This window comes from Cyanistes caeruleus, unplaced genomic scaffold (assembly GCF_971803275.1).
Source record: "Cyanistes caeruleus unplaced genomic scaffold, bCyaCae1.hap1.1 HAP1_SUPER_30, whole genome shotgun sequence".
Lineage (NCBI taxonomy): Eukaryota > Metazoa > Chordata > Aves > Passeriformes > Paridae > Cyanistes > Cyanistes caeruleus.
The window spans coordinates 1,027,835-1,043,428 of NW_028256295.1; the positions used below are offsets into that span (position 1 = coordinate 1,027,835).

At 53.1% G+C, this 15,594-nt stretch overlaps 2 protein-coding genes across 2 annotated transcripts in view; both read left to right on the forward strand.

Annotated features, from left to right (window-relative positions):
• Nucleotides 1–8,740, forward strand: part of LOC147645242 (uncharacterized) — a 120,260-nt gene extending 111,520 nt beyond the window's left edge. Inside the window, 2 exon segments of the mRNA XM_086874757.1 lie at nucleotides 5,452–5,515; nucleotides 7,112–8,740. Of these exon segments, the coding sequence (XP_086730883.1) occupies nucleotides 5,452–5,515; nucleotides 7,112–7,891 (844 nt within the window). The 3' untranslated portion in view covers nucleotides 7,892–8,740.
• The window catches only part of LOC147645241 (uncharacterized), a 234,263-nt gene that overhangs the window by 129,307 nt on the left and 89,362 nt on the right, over nucleotides 1–15,594 (forward strand). The gene's annotated exons all lie outside the window — the stretch shown is intronic.

Here is a 15,594-nt window from a genome sequence, read left to right on the forward strand (position 1 = left end):
TTCTGTGACCTCATGGCCAGGGTGGGATTGTGTGGGGAGTGGGATCTGCCTCCTTCACTAGGGAGCTCATCCTGCCCAGCAGCTCTGTCCAAGGGCTATGACAGGGTCCCATCCCAGCTGATCTCAGGCTGGGGGATGAAGGGATGGAGAACAGCCCTGCTGAGAAGGACTTGTGGCTGCTGCAAGGTGAGTGGCTGGACATGAGCCAGCCATGTGCCTCCAAATGAGGGTGCCCAGCAGCTTGAAGGAGGTGATTCCACCACTCCTCTGCTCTGGTGCGAGCCCACCTGGAGTACTGCATCCACCTCTGGGTGCCCAGCACAGGAAGGACATGGTCCTGTTGGAGCTGGTCCAGAGGAGGGACAAAATGCTCTGAGGGCTGGAGCCCCTCTGCTTTGGAGACAGGCTGGGATAGCTGGGGGTGTTCAGCCTGGAAGAGAGAAGGCTCTACGGAGACCTGATTGCTCCCTTTCAGTAATTTTAGGGGGCTTGTAAAATAGACAGGACAGAATTTTTAGTAGGGCCCATTGTGACAAGACTGAGGGGGAATGTTCTCAATCTAAAAGATGGTAGATTTGGACTAGACATAAGAAAGACTTTTTTACACTGTGGGTTTTGAAACCCTGGCACGGGTTGCTCAGAGAGGTGGGCATCCATCCCTGCTGACATTCAAGCTCATGCTCTGAGCAACCTGATCTAAAGGTGTCCCTGCTCACTGCAGGGCACTGGACTAGATGGCCTTTAAATGTCCCTTCCAAGCCAAGCCATTCTGTGCACCTGTGCACCAGCAAAGCAGTGCTGGAATAATGCTGGGGTGATGATGCTGGCACCTGTGTTTTGGTAGTTGTTGGCCAGAAGAGGATTGATGGGCTGCACAGTGAAGTCTGCAGAGAATAGTGTGCTCAAGGAGAAACAGGAGAGGAACATGGCTTCCAGTTCAGATAAATGCCAGCATTTTGCTGCCCATTCCTTGTTAAGAAATAAAGGAATGTCCTGAAGATCCCTTTAATGTGGGTGCACCATTGGCTGTATCAGTACTTGTGTTCTGTAAAACAGGTGAGCTGATACAGCTTCTTGCCCCATTTATCACTGGATAAAACCCAAATACTGCATTGCTCCATGTCTCCTTTCTTCCAAGCAAAGGCAGATTTTGTTCATTCTTGAGTGGGACATATTCATCTGTTGACAAGCAAATTCTTCTTGCCATTCACACAATGTTGATTTGCTCTAATCAGATTGTAATTAGGATCTACCTCTCATTGTAATTAAGACTGATGGATTGTGAGGCAAAGTGTTGCATAATTTGCCCTGGAGAAAGTTTTTCTCTAATTCAATGACATTTGAAGACAGGTGTAGCCTACCATACTTGTGGCATTAGTCTCTCACTCTGTCCTTTCCTCTCACCCAAGGGGAGGATGGAGGTCTGCAGGTCTCATCTGTGCACAGAAAGAGTTAATATCTCACCCAGACCTGCAGATGCTCATGATGGTTTCTGCCGGGCAGTGGCCAAAGCAGTCACGGTGATGGATTTCAGGCAGCGCTGGGGCTGTGCCAAGATCTCAGGGGGCCCGGCCAGAGCAGTCGTGGCTGTTCTGCCCACATGGCTGGTCCCAGGCCCCTGCTCCCTTCAATCCCAGCTGCGGGCCGATGGCTTCCCCTCCCTGTGCCCGGCAGCCGCTGGGGCCGCGCGGGCCGTGGTGAAGGGGCCTGGCCCAGCCCAGAGCCGCTCCCGGGGCCTGGCGGAGCCCGGCTCGGTGCAGGCCAGGCTGGAGCAGGGCCGGCCTGACCAGCACCCAGTTAACTCTTCACAGCTGGAAACAACAGAGAGCTTTCCTGGGCTTGCCTGTCTTTAAAATGTGGATTTCACACAGGAGGATACAGCTTTTAAATGGTTTAGTAGGTTGTCAGTTTCTCAGAGCCAGCCAGCTATTGGTTTTGCTAAGCACTGAGGAAGATCTTAGAAGCCCCTTCCTAGAAAAATAATTTCTGTGGGTGACTTCTTCCCTCCTCACCAAGTATCAACTAATACAAAACCAGCACAGACACTCAGGGTGTAATAGGAAGCAATTTTGAAGCAATTGTTTTAAAGCAAAAGCAGTTATTAAACAGAGATTGATGTCACTCCCCCAGACCACTGGAGAGGGACAGTGACCCTGTCACCTCCCCCTGGCCAGCCCATTCCAATTCCCAATCAGCCTTTCTGGGAAGAACTCCTTCCTATTGTCCAGCCTAAACCTGCCCTGGTGCAGCTCAAGGCTGTGTCTCCTTGTCCTGCCCTCCAGCAGATCCCCACTCGCAGCCAGCTTGGTGTCATCTGCAATTTGTGAGTGCTGGACTCGACCCCCTCAGCCAGACCCTCAGTGAAGATATTAACCAGGCCTGGGCCCAGCACAGATCCCTGGGGACACCACCAGGGACTGGACACCAGCTGGATGCAGCACCATCCCCACCACTCTCTGGGCCCGGCCTCCAGCCAGTTCTGCAGCCAGCAAAGAGTGCTCCTGTCCAAGCCGTGGGCTGCAGCTTTTCCAGGGAATGCTGCGGCTCTCCGTGTCCAAGGCCTTGCTCAAGTCCAGCTCGACACATCCAGAGCCTTTCCCGCACCCACCAGGTGGGTCAGCTGGTTATAAAAGGAGATCAGGTTGGTCAGGCAGGACCTGCCCCTCCTAAAGCCACGCTGGCTGGGTCTGAGCCCTGGGCCATCCTGGAGGTGCCGTGTGATGGCACTCAAGGGGATCTGTTCCAAAACCTCACCAGGCACCGAGCTCAGGCTGACAGGCCTGCAGTTCCCCAGAGCCTCCTGCCAGCCCTTCTTGGGGATGGGCTCACACTGGCACCTCCAGTCCTCTGGGACCTCCCCAGTGAGCCAGGACTGATGAGGAGAAATGATGGAGAGCAGCTTGGGGAGCTCATCCACCAGCTCCCTCATCCCCCTAGCATGGATCCCATCCCATCCCATCCACCTGTGAGCATCTGAGTGGCTCAGCAGGTCTCTGACTGCTTCCTCCTGGATTACAGGGGGCTGCTCTGCTCCCTGTCCCCATCTACAAGCTCAGGAGAACACTTGTCCTGAGGAAATCCTGTCTTGATGTTGAAAAGTGAGGCAAAGAAGGGGTTAAGTACCTCAGCCTTTTCCTCATCTTTGGTAACCATATCCCCCCCAATAAGGAATGGAGGTTGTCCATGGCCTTCCTCTTGCCATGAATGTATTTATAAACACATATTTATTATCCTTCACAGAAGCAGCCAGGTTAAGCTCTAATTGAACTTTCACCTCTCTGCTTTTCTTTCTGCATGACCTAATGACATCCTTAAACATTTCCTGAGTTGCCTGCCTCTCTGTCCAAAGGTGATGCACTCTCATCTTTTCCCTGAGTTCCTCCAAAAGCTCCCTGTCCACCCAGGCCAGTCATTTTCCTTACTGGCTCTTTTTTTGTCACAGAGGGACAGGCTGTTCCTGCTCCTTCAAGACTTTTTTCTTGAAGTGTGTCCATCCTTCCTGGAATCCTTTGTTTTAAAAGGCTCTTTCCCTTAGAAAAACTCAGTAGCTGATTTAGTACTCCCCAAATCTGCATCCTTAATCGGCTGAAGTCTCTTCTTCCTAAGTCCAGTGTAGGAGTTTTGTTGATGCCCCTCCTTCTTTCACAGAATATTTCAAAACTCAATGATTTCATGGCCACTGTACCCCAGGCAGCCTCCAACCACCACATCCCCCAGCAGCCCTTCTCTATCTGTGAACAGCAGGAGACACAGCTTTCCTTGGCAGTGGGAAGAGAAGGAAACCTCCCCAAAGTGCAGCTTGGCAGGTTCAGCCTGGTGGGGAGGAGAAAGAAAAGTCTCTGCCAGGGTAGAATTTTGGTGCAGGAGGTGTCCCAGCGTGAGACTGGACCATGCCATGGCTGAGTGTGCCAGGAGCCGGCAGTCAGTGGGGCCCAGGGATGCTCCAAGGGACTTGGAGTTTTGCTTCTGACTCCTTGAGCAGCACCTTCAACCTTCTCTCAGTGCCTGAGGGTGCTGGACTCAGCCCCAAATGCACCCTGGGGTTCATTAAAATACAGAAAGCCTCAGGGGCTCTTTCTCTTCCTTCCACTGTCTTCAAGTCCAAGGCTTGTGCAGCTGCTTGGAGTCAGTTTGGAGTTCTGTTGAGGAGGAAGATTTGAAAATCCACCTTTTTTTTTTTTTTTTTTTTTTTTTTAAATCAAGGGTGTATTTTTTTATTTTCTAGTTGAGAGAAGAGGTGACAGAAGCATTCCCCAAGTGATCCTGATGCTGAATGTCTCCTGAGGAGGTCTGGTCACAGAGAAGAATGAGCCCCTTGTGGGCTGCCCCTGTTTGGACAACCTGCTCCTCACCCCGAGCCTCAGCATGTCTGACATCGCCCACCTGGGACTGACATCCCAAAGCATTGAGAACATTTATCAACTTTTCTTTATCATTAAAATCTGATTCATTAATAAAAATAAAATTTTACTTTTTTATAATAATTCTGTATTTTTCTAACCTAATTTTTATATTTATATGAAAGAATTTATACATTTTTAGCAACTAAAAACATTATTGGTCTTTGTTTCTAAATACCAAAATTCCTTTCATAAATTAATTAACCACTATTTCTCCCTCTTTATGCTAATTACACCTATTTGTAATCCTTAGATTATCATTATTAAAATCTCCTCAGACAGGGTAAAAGGAGCAAGTTTGGGGTCCATGGAGACTTTTCTGAGAAACATTTGGGGCAGTTTTGGGTCTGGGGAAGGAATTTAGAGAGAACTTGGGGGTCTGGAGGGCGCTTGGGAGAGCCGGGTGGGCACTTGGATGGGGACTTGGGGATTCTGTGGGACAATTCGGGGTCAGGGGGAACACCTGGGGGTTCAGGAGGGCACTTGGGGGGCTGTAACAGGGAATCTCTGGGCCGCGGGGGATGATGGGAGTTGTAGGCGCCGGTATAATGAGGCTTAATGGCGCCGCGGAGCATCATGGGAGTTGGAGGCGCATCTCCAATGAGTTCCGGTGAGTCGCGGGGCATGACGGGAGATGAAGTCCCGGCTGGAATAGCGCTCTATGGGCGCCACGGAGCATGATGGGAGCTGTAGTCCCGGAAGTGGCTCGGAAGGCGCGTTCGGCGGTGTGGGGAAGCGTCCGAGCTGCAGGTCCTGGGGGCGAATGTACACGGCTCGGGAGCACTTGGGGGGAACCTGGGGAGCTGTGACCGGGCTCTTTAGGGCGCGGGGCACGGCAGGAGGTTTGGGCGCGGAACTGTGTTGTGGGATGATGGGAGATGAATTCCCAGGAGTGGCTGGAAGGGGAATCTGTGGGGTCGGGAGCATTCAGGGATCCAGGGACGCTTTGGGGGGCTTCGAACGGGCGCTGAGGGGGCACTCGGGGATCCTGAAGGGTCTGGGGGACACATGGGACATATGGGGGGCGATCCCGGGGTTCTGGGGAGTGCAGGGCATATTCCCAGTTCCTCACAACCTGGTCTCAGTTGCCCCCTGGAGGCTCCTACTCACTGCCAGTATGATCCCAGTATGATCCCAGTATGATCCCAGTATGATGTCAGTACACAGCCAGTGCAATCTCAGCCACTGCCAGGATGATCCCAGTCCAAACCAGTCCCTGCCAGTGCTGCCACTCCTGGGATCCCCCAGCCCTCTCTGTGTTCCCCCCTCCCACATCTCCCCAGAGGAGCCCCAAGGGCTGGCAGTCCCCAGCCAGGGTCCCCAGCCAGCCCCAGGTTGGATCTGCAGCCCCCAATTTTCCCAGTTTCCCTCTCCTTTTCCCCGGGCCGGGTTCCCCCCGTCCCCAGCGGGTGGGAGCAGCGGAGAGCCCCGCGCTGCCCATCCCGACCTGTCCCGGCTCCATCCCCGCTCCTGCCGTGGGCTGTGAGGGGTTTGGGAACGGGGCACCGAGGGTGTCACTGCTCCTGGGGGAGGAGGAGGAGGGATGGAAGAGGAGGGATGAAGAAGGAGAGTGAGAAGGGATGGAAGTAGGTGAAGGAGGTGGGGTTATGGAGGAGAAGCAGGAGGAAGGATGGAAGAGGAGGAGCAGGAGGAAGAAAAGGGACAAAGGAATATCATGGAAAGAAGAAGGAACCTCAAGGTCGAGCACTCCCTGAATTCACAGCCCCTCGCCTGTGGGATCATCCACCCCCATATTCCACAGGTGACCGAGGAAGGGGGAGCTCAGCCCAGATATCCTGGGGGATCCCTGGGTTGGGTTTTTTGGGGGGGATGATTGGAGAAAGAAGAACTCCAAAGCTGAATGGAAAATGCCCCTGGGGGGGGGACCTCAGGGGGTCCCAGCATCAGGAAGTGAAGAGATGGGAACAGGAGGAACTTTTCAGATTCCTGGCACTCCCAGCAGCCTGGGGAGGGCAGGGACTGAGCAGACAGGGGAACCCCCAGTACAAGCGTGACCCCCGGCAGCTGGGACAGGGGGGAAACTCTGAACAGCAAAGGGGAGAGACCAGAGATGAAGAACTCCTGGGAAACATTTTCAGGGCTGAATCTTGGTGTTTGGGAGGTTTTTATAGACTCCAGAGGCTTGGTGACTTCTAGAGATGAACTTGCACAGGGGGAGCCCCCTAACCCAATGTGCCCATGAACTGTATTTTTCCCCAAACCAGGATTTCCCATTCCCAAACCTTGGCTGGATGGAGAAGGAGGCTGCGAGGAAGATGTCCCAGGACACCCAGGCAGGTGAGGAGGAAGTCAGTGCCCCTTTCCCCCTCTCTCCTGCTCCATCTCCCAGCCCAGCCTGGCCCCCGGCTGCAGGACAACCCCGCTGCCGACGCCGTCCTGCCGGGGACGCACTGGGGGGATCTCCTTCCCCTTCCCTCTGGCACGGAGGCAAATCCCATCCTCTCCTTGTCCTTCCTCCCCCAGACAAGGAGCTGAGGATGGAGAGCAGGGAGGACAAATCCCCACAGCAGAACCTCATGGAAGAGGCCACTGTGAGCAGCTCCACGGTGCAGGAATCCAATGGGGAGGAAAATCCCCAGAGATCCCACAGGAGAAGGGGATCCAAACCCATCCCAGGGTGCTCTGAGGAGGAAAGACCCACCCTGTGCCGGGAAGGCAGCCGGAGATCCAGCCGGGGCTCTGAGCTGGTGGTCCATGAGCAGCTTCAGGATGGGGAGAAGCCCTACAAGTGCTTGGAGTGTGGGAAGAGCTTCAGCCAGAGGAAAACCCTGATCCGCCACCAGATGATCCACACTGGGGAATGGCCCTACGAGTGTGGGCAATGTGGGAAGGGCTTCAGCTGCAATTCCCAACTCATCCATCACCAGCACATCCACACTGGGGAGAGGCCCTACGAGTGTCCTGAGTGTGGGAAGAGGTTTCAGAGGAGCTCCACTCTCCTCAGGCACCAGCGGATTCACACGGATGAGAGGCCCTTCCGCTGCCCCGACTGTGGGGAGGGCTTCAAGCACAACTCCAACCTCATCACCCACCAGCGCATCCACACTGGGGAGAGGCCCTATGAGTGTCCCGAGTGTGGGAAGAGCTTCAGCCACAGCAACAGCCTGATCCTCCACCAGAGGATCCACACAGGGGAACGTCCCTATGAGTGTGGGGAATGTGAGATGACCTTCAGATGGAGGTACCAACTGACCCTCCACCAGATGATCCACACTGGGGAGAGGCCCTACGAGTGCTCCGAGTGTGGGAAGAGGTTTCAGACCAGCTCCCATCTCCTCAAGCACCAGTGGATTCACACGGATGAGAGGCCCTTCCGCTGCCCTGACTGTGGGGAGGGCTTCAAGCACAACTCCAACCTCATCACCCACCGGCGCATCCACACTGGGGAGAGGCCCTACGAGTGTCCCCAGTGTGGGAAGAGCTTCTCCAGGAGCTCTGCCTTGACCCAACACCAACAGAGGCACCGGTAAGGGAAGCCCTGTGAGTGCCCCAAGTGCAGGAAGAGCTTCGTGCGCTTCCCTGGCTCCATCCCCCACCAGAGGACCCACGTTGGGCAGAGCCCTGATGACCCACATTCCCAGTGATCTGTGTTGGGAACACACTGGGCTGGTGGTCATTTTATTTTGGTTCTATCTTTTGATTCATTTTCATCCCTTTAAAACAGACAAAACTGGGGTAAAAGTCTGCAGATTCATCAAAGGCATCTAAAGCCTCACTTTCTACTAGTGCTTTAAGGGAATCTGGGATTAAAAGAGATACTTGGGAGGACTTGGGGATTGTGGTGCTATCTGTTGTAGTTTCTTCATTTCTTGTCACTCAAAGAGATGAGAGGGTTCAATCTGTCACCTCAAAACCACTCAATGCCACTGAATTCTACTCATTCCCACCCAGAATTCCTGGATTCTACAGCCCCTCAGGATGTGTTGCCTTAAGTTTTAGCTTTCATCTTTCATATTCTGCACTGCCTGGGTTTACAGTTTGGAACTTCCTATTAAGTGTTAGTGAGCTCTCTTCACAGAGTAGGTAGACAAAACAATTCCTTTTCTAGCTTCATACCAAGGACAGTTGTTAGAAGTTTCAGGCCCAGAAGCATGAACAAGGGTGGACTGAAGAGAGAAAACAAGAAGGATGGGACTTCATCATCTGAAGCTGTCATTGGACAGTGAACAGATTGCAATATCCAGATGGACCTAAACTTCTAAAAATGTGAGACTTGTCCATTTTTCTGACCATTTTTGGTCCATCTTGGGTGTAGGCCTGGCTCTTGTACTGCCCAAGGTGTATTTAAATTCTTTTAATAAACTTCATTCTTAACTCTGTCCAGCCTCTGTTCTAGGTCAGCCTTCTGAAGGCATCAGGTGGAATGGGGTTGGAAGGGGATTGGGTGAAGTGGGATGCAAATCAGGAGGGGTGAGATGGGCATTGGGTGGGGCAGGATGGGTGGGATGGAGTTTGGGAGGTGTGAAATGGGGGAAATAGGACTTGGGAAGGGGATCTTGATGTCCAGCACGGATGGGATGGATTGCGGTTGGGATTGGGGAGGTGGGGTGGGGTCTGCAATGAGACAGCCAAAGTTTGGGGATGATGAATGGAGGGGAAACCCGTTAGTGAGTTTTGGATATTTGGATGTTCCCAACGAGATTTTAAGGTATCTCACATTTCTAAGGAGGTTTTGGGGCACTCCCCAGCTCTCGGGGTTTTCCTGAGAGCAGCTCCATGGAGCCCCATTGCCAGGGATGGTTGCCATGGGCTCAAGCTCAGAGCTGTAGCCAGAGTGCGTTGCCTCAGCGCTGGAGAGCAGAGAAATGATGAATGGCCCCAGACATCTCCAGGGTGTGTTTGGGGGCAGAGCAAGTTCTGCCTGTGTGGGGCGGTCACTGCCCCAGCCCAGCCACTGCAGCCTCTGCTCCAGCCCCAAAGTGGCTGCCAAGCCCCTGGCACCCCAAAAACCCCAGCTGGGAGAGGGAGCAGAGCAGGTGAGGCTGTGACACGGGTGTGACACTGACATGTGCCACGGCCCTGGAGCTCTCAGCAGCTGAGATGGCGCTGGATCCAAGGCTGACTGTGGATCTCTGTCCCTCTCTTTTCTCCTGACTTCCAGTTTTCAAAATCTGGATAGCTTGAAGTTGGATGGGTTGGACGAGTTGGCTCAGTCTGTGCTTAGTGAAGTGATTTCCTCTAACTGCATGCAGATTTATGATTTCCCAAGTACCTAATTCTCTAAAGTTTGCAGCTGAAAGTTTCTTTCCCATCCTCCTGAGAAGTTTGTTGTTTTCTCCCATGCACTGCCCGAGGGGATGGAGGTACCTCAGGTCCCTTTCCAGCAGGGCCCGAGCGAGCTTGGGGCACAGCACAGGAACTGCAATGCTGAGCCAGCCCTGGCTGGGTTGGAGGAAGCAGAAAGGCCAAGCCCTGAGCCCAGGCCTGGCCCAGCAGGGCCTGTCCCTCACGGGTGGCTCGGGGCTCTTTGTGGGGCAGTGGGATGTGAGGGGCAGCAGGGACAAATGCCATAAACCTGCGAGCCCTGCCAGCCTCCTCAGGGAGGGCCGAGGGAGGAGCAAAGACCTTCCTGGGGCTGTGCCCTGGGCCAGGAGGGATTGTGCCAGTGGAGTTGACCCTAAATTTCTTCTCCCAGGCAGCTTTAGGACACGGAACGTGGAGAAGCCAGAGCCAACTCTCAGCCTTCCACAGTCCTCCAGTAGAATCCTGTGTGGGGAGCAGCCTGGGAGCAGGGTTTGTGTGTCAGGGGAGGGGAATTCAGAGCCCTTTTCTCCCCCATGGGCTGAGGATCTGCATTTTCAATGGCCCTGCAGCTGCCAAAGGGGCCTTTTTCACCCAGCTGAGAACAGTTCTGCTGATAGCCTGTCCTAAACCTGATTTTTCTGCAAATGTGCCTATGAAGCCTCATTTTTTACAGCCCCAGGTCTTGTGTGCATGCAGGTGTCTCAACTGAAAGGTGGAACACCTCTGCTGGGCTCTCTTTTGTAGGATCTCTTTTTCGTGGTGATTTTTTGGGTTTTTTTAAAATTAACTGCCCCAGTGAGCTGTGTGCAGAGCTGTGTAACTGTGTGTGACACTTGTCTGTGGCACTGTGGGGGTGGCCAAGGGCACCTTCCCCGAGCTGTGTGCAGAGGAATCCACAGCAGCCCAGGCCGGGGGTGCTCAGTGGCCGCTCAGTTCCGCTGACTGGACGCGGCTCTGGCCGCTTCCCTTGGAGCGTCTCCAGGGAGGGAACGCTGGGGCTGCTGGCCCGGCTGTGCTGTCACTGCCAGGGGAACGCTGGGGCTGCTGGCCCGGCTGTGCTGTCACTGCCAGGGGAACGCTGGGGCTGCTGGCCCGGCTGTGCTGTCACTGCCAGGGGAACGCTGGGGCTGCTGGCCCGGCTGTGCTGTCACTGCCAGGGGAACGCTGGGGCTGCTGGCCCGGCTGTGCTGTCACTGCCAGGGGAACGCTGGGGCTGCTGGCCCGGCTGTGCTGTCACTGCCAGGGGAACGCTGGGGCTGCCCCGCTCCTGCCCCACCCCATCAGCTCTGCCAGCGCCTCCAGGGGACACAAAGGCTGAGCCAAAGGCTGAGAGTTGCACAAGGGGCTGAGCTGGCATCTGGGACCCATTGGGATCATGGAGTGCAGCCCCCGGCCCTGCACAGACACCCCAACAATCGCAGCCTGTGCATCCCTGGCAGCGCTGGCCAAAGGCTCCTGGAGCTGCGGCAGCCTCGGGGCCGTGCCCATTCCCTGGGGAGCCTGGGCACTGCCCCAGCCCCCTGCGGGGGAAGAAGCTTTTGCTCATCTCCAGCCCAGCCCTGCCCTGGCCCAGCTCCAGCCGTTCCCTCGGCTCCTGTCCCTGCTCACCTGGGCAGAGATCAGAGCTTGCCCACAGAAGCTGTGGCTGCCCCTGGATCCCTGGAAGTGTCCAAGGCCAGGTTGGATGGGGCTTGGAGCAGCCTGGGATAGTGGAAGGTGTCCCTGCCATGGCAGGGGATGGAATGAGATGAACTTTAAGGTCTCTTCCAAGCCAAGGCATTCTGTGATTCTGTGATTTTGGGGGAGATGCTGAAGCTCTGGCTCAGCTTTATCTCAGCAAATGTCTGGAGCCAGCAGCAGCCATGGGTGGGATCATCTCCTCCTCCCTCTCGCTGTGGCTGTAACTCACCCAAGGGCAGTGTCGTAAATCAAATTGAAATTTGGACAGCTAGGGCTATTGGGTTAACAGCAGTTTAATAACAAGAAAAAAATGATACAATTTAGTGAATTGAATACAAGAATCCAATTTAATAAAAGAGTACAATTTAGTGGATTAAATAGCAATTTGATATAGAAGGAATACAATTTAGTAAAAGAGTACAATTTAGTAAATATATTCATATATATATATATATATATATATACATATGTATATATATGTATGAATAAATATATGAATATAGCTTGCCAGTAAATATGATTAAAGCATAAGCAAAACTGACCGGGGTATGGAGAGCGCTTCTCAACCCCCTTACTTATGAAAAAAATCAATTCAAACTAAACTTATATACTGTATACTTATACATATTCATTCATGTTTCCAGTAAGCCTCATCTTATTTCTGATTATTTAATTTTACATCACTATTCTTCATGGTGCATGCCTCACTTGTTGCTACGGGGTCTTCAGTCTTCTTTTGGTGGTCTTTGGATGAAGGCTTACACTCATCCTCGTTGTCCTCTGGATGACCTTACGGGCTGTGCATGCGTCCTAAGGGTTGTGTTATGTAAATAAGCATTGTGCTCCACTAATTAGTCTTATATTTTATAATTTTCAGGCCCTATGCCTAAAGTTGTTGCAACTTTATCCATCTCAAGGTTGATTCTAACTTCGGGTATTTCTTACTTCAAAACTACATCCTCTAGCTTAACATGTAACATCTGTAGAGGGGTACATCTGCCTTGTAACACCAATTCCCTTGATTGCTTCTAATAATAACTTTCCAAATAGTTACAATTTAGTTAGCACAAATCATTTCCATTTATTACACGAGGGTGTGAAAACAGGAGCATTGTTTGGTGTGGCCTCCTCTCAGCCTTTCACACCTTTCAGTGCTTTGAGCCAGCCAAGAGCTTTCTCCAGGAGTGCAATGAAGCAGCTGTTGCTGCTCCCAGCTCTGGCTCTTCCCAGTCTCTGCCCCTGCCTGGTTTTGTCCCTCTTGCTGTGCCCTCTGTTCCCCCAGGGGGCTGCCCCAGGCTGAGGGATCAGATCCAGGCACTGCTGCTGCTCCCTGGGGACCAGCCCCAGTTTGGTTGTTGCTGTCAGTGCCAGCAGAAGCGGTGGCTGGAGCAGCGGGTGCTGACAGTGGCCCAAGGCCCGGGGCTGGAGGGGTCCCTGGGCTGGGGCTGGGAGGGAGCTGCCCCTTGTTCTCCCTCTGCCTCCCGCAGAGCTGGGCCGGGCACAAGTGGGGCAGCAGAGCCAACAGGGAGCCTGTGAGTCTCTTGCAGCCGTGCCTGCTCAGAGTTTGGCCTTGGAGCTTCAGGTGGGCAAAGGCAGCTGCTCTGCTCCCTCTGCGTGTGCCCGTGTTCAGCAGTGCTGCTCCATCAGTCTGTGCCCAGCAACGGGGAAAAGCCTCAGCCCTGCAGGGCCAGGAGCTGCCGGGCTCTGCCTGAGCAGCTCAGCCAGCGGGAAGGGAGCTGCTCCACACGGGAACCAGGAGCAAAGGACATGCCTTTTCTAGGACATGCTTTCTGTAAAAAAAAACAAACAACCCAAATAAACAAAACAAAAAAAAACCCAAACAAACAAAAAAGGAAACATAAAAAAGAAATGAAAGATAAAAATTACCCCCAAATGTGTACTGACAAATCTTCTATAACACTAGAGTAAGAAAGAGGTAACTGATCTTTTGAAAAAGAGAGCTCAGGTTTGATTTTAGTTACTTAGTTTGTACACGTGGAAAGGATGCATTAGCTGCCTTCCTTTAGAGATTTTATGGATGTTTTCCAATATTAAGATATTTTACACTGCAGTTAAAGGAATAGGAAATTGAAATACATGTTCTTCATGACTGTGTCTTGAGTGTAAATATTTTGCAGTTTGAAACTTGGACCTCAAGTGTTGCAAATGGAAGTGATAAATGCCAATGGACTGAGGGAATGCAGCTTTTCCTATGGGATGTGCAGCACTCCAAGGACTTCCTCAGTGGGGCTCTGGCTGCTTGGAGCTTTGTCCTGTGCCACTCTGGGATGTCATGAAATGGGACTTCACCTGCCACCAGCCCAGGTCACGCTCTGCCACCCCAGCTCCTTGGACCTTGTGTCCCCAAAGAAGACACAAGGTGTTTCTGCTGCTCCACCTTTGCACAGATCCACAGAGAGCTGGGATTATCCCAAGTCTCGTGTCTCCATTGTGCCATATTCCTAAAGAACCAGCAGCCCATCCCGATGAATATGGTGAGTTATGTGGATGGCTGTCAGCTCCCTTTCCTGCCTAGAAATCCTGAAACTGCTTCTAAATGCTGTTCCCTTCAGCTCTTGGACACCTACTGACACAGAGCTGGGAAAAAAATGCCCTGGCCATGGCTTGCAAGGTGAGTTCTGCCAAAGTTAGAGTTCTGTGAGAAATCTCTATCCATCCCTATCCTTTTAATGTATCTGTACGTGGGGGTGTGCATGGATGTGTCTTGGATGGAAAGGAAGGAGTGTGCAAACAACGTGACTGACACTTTCACTCTCTGTGTTCATTCCATACTCATGGGTAGAAAGATATTATGGAAACCTTTGCAAGGACAGACCTTCTGTCCATGGATACAGAGACATCCAAGAGCCCCTGGCACAGACAGACCCTTCTGTCCATGGATACAGAGACATCCAAGAGCCCCTGGCACAGACAGACCCTTCTGTCCATGGATACAGAGACATCCAAGAGCCCCTGGCACAGACAGACCCTTCTGTTCATGGATACAGAGACATCCAAGAACCCCTGGCACAGACATTGCTGCTCTTCAGCCACTGACAGGATGAGTCCCTGACACTGGGGCTTGGCCTTCCTCGTGGTGAGGGGCATCAAGGAAGGCTGCAGTGTGATGGAGACTGTGATGGGCTGGGAACTCACTGGGGGAAAGGAGGGAGCAGTTGTGAAGTAAAAGGCAGGTGGGGGAGAGAACTGTTCAGAGAAGGGCTGAGCTACAGCTTGAGCAAGCTGAAAAATGTCATTTGGGGTCATCCCAGATTGATTCCATTTCAGAAGTTATGGAACAAGTTTAATTTTTGGGGGGTGTCATGTTTTCCCTTGGAGGTGGACACTCTGCAGACTTGAGCTGCATTGCCAAAATGCTCAAGTCTCTGCTGCAGGTCACAGCGTTTCTTCTTTGGCTGATCCCGGACCGGTGCTGAGCCCAGCAGAGCCCTGGCAGAGCCCAGAGCAGCCTCAGCATCCGCAGAGCCCGGCTGCAAGGAGAGAAAGCAGAAACCGCCCGTCAGCTGAAGGCTCCTGTCCCCTTGTCCCAGCCAGCCGCGGTGCCCAGGCCATGCTGGCCGTGCTCAGAGCTGGGCCCAAAGCTGCCCATCACTGCTGCCTTGGGGAGCAGAGCAGGAGGGCAGGACATGTGCCCAGCCTGCAGCCAGCCACGGCAGATCCAGCCCCTCAGCAGCTGCCCAGAGCGGGATGCTCCTGTGCCCGCTGCCATCTCCCAAAAGCTCTTGTCCCAGCCATGCCAAGGAGATGAGGACCCACCTCACACCATCCGCTGCCACAAGAAAAGCTGGTCCCAAACGATGTCCTCAGTCTTCTCCAAGGGCACGGCCCATCCACGCCACAGCTGGTCCCAAGCACTTCCCGATCCAGACTGGACCCCACCTAGAACGCTTCCTTTAGAAAAACAAACAACAAATTAATGAAAATAGGTTACAGACAAAAAGGGGGAAACAAGAAAAATGGTAAAAAATCTTTTGTCTGTCAGGAGCTTGAGGAAGGCCCAACCCCTACATTCTAGGGAAAAACCCACCCATGGGTGAGGGAAGCCCATGCTTTCTCCCTTTCCCCCTGCACTGTCCCCCAAAATCACGGTGATCCCAAAGCAAAGCAGGGGAGTGGAGCAGCCCAAGCCCTTCCTTGCCTGCACAGCAAAGCAGCCGTGCTCAGGTTCTGGAGTCCCACCTGTGCTCCTGCCATGGGGGTTTGTTTGTGTCGGGCTGGCTGCCCCAGC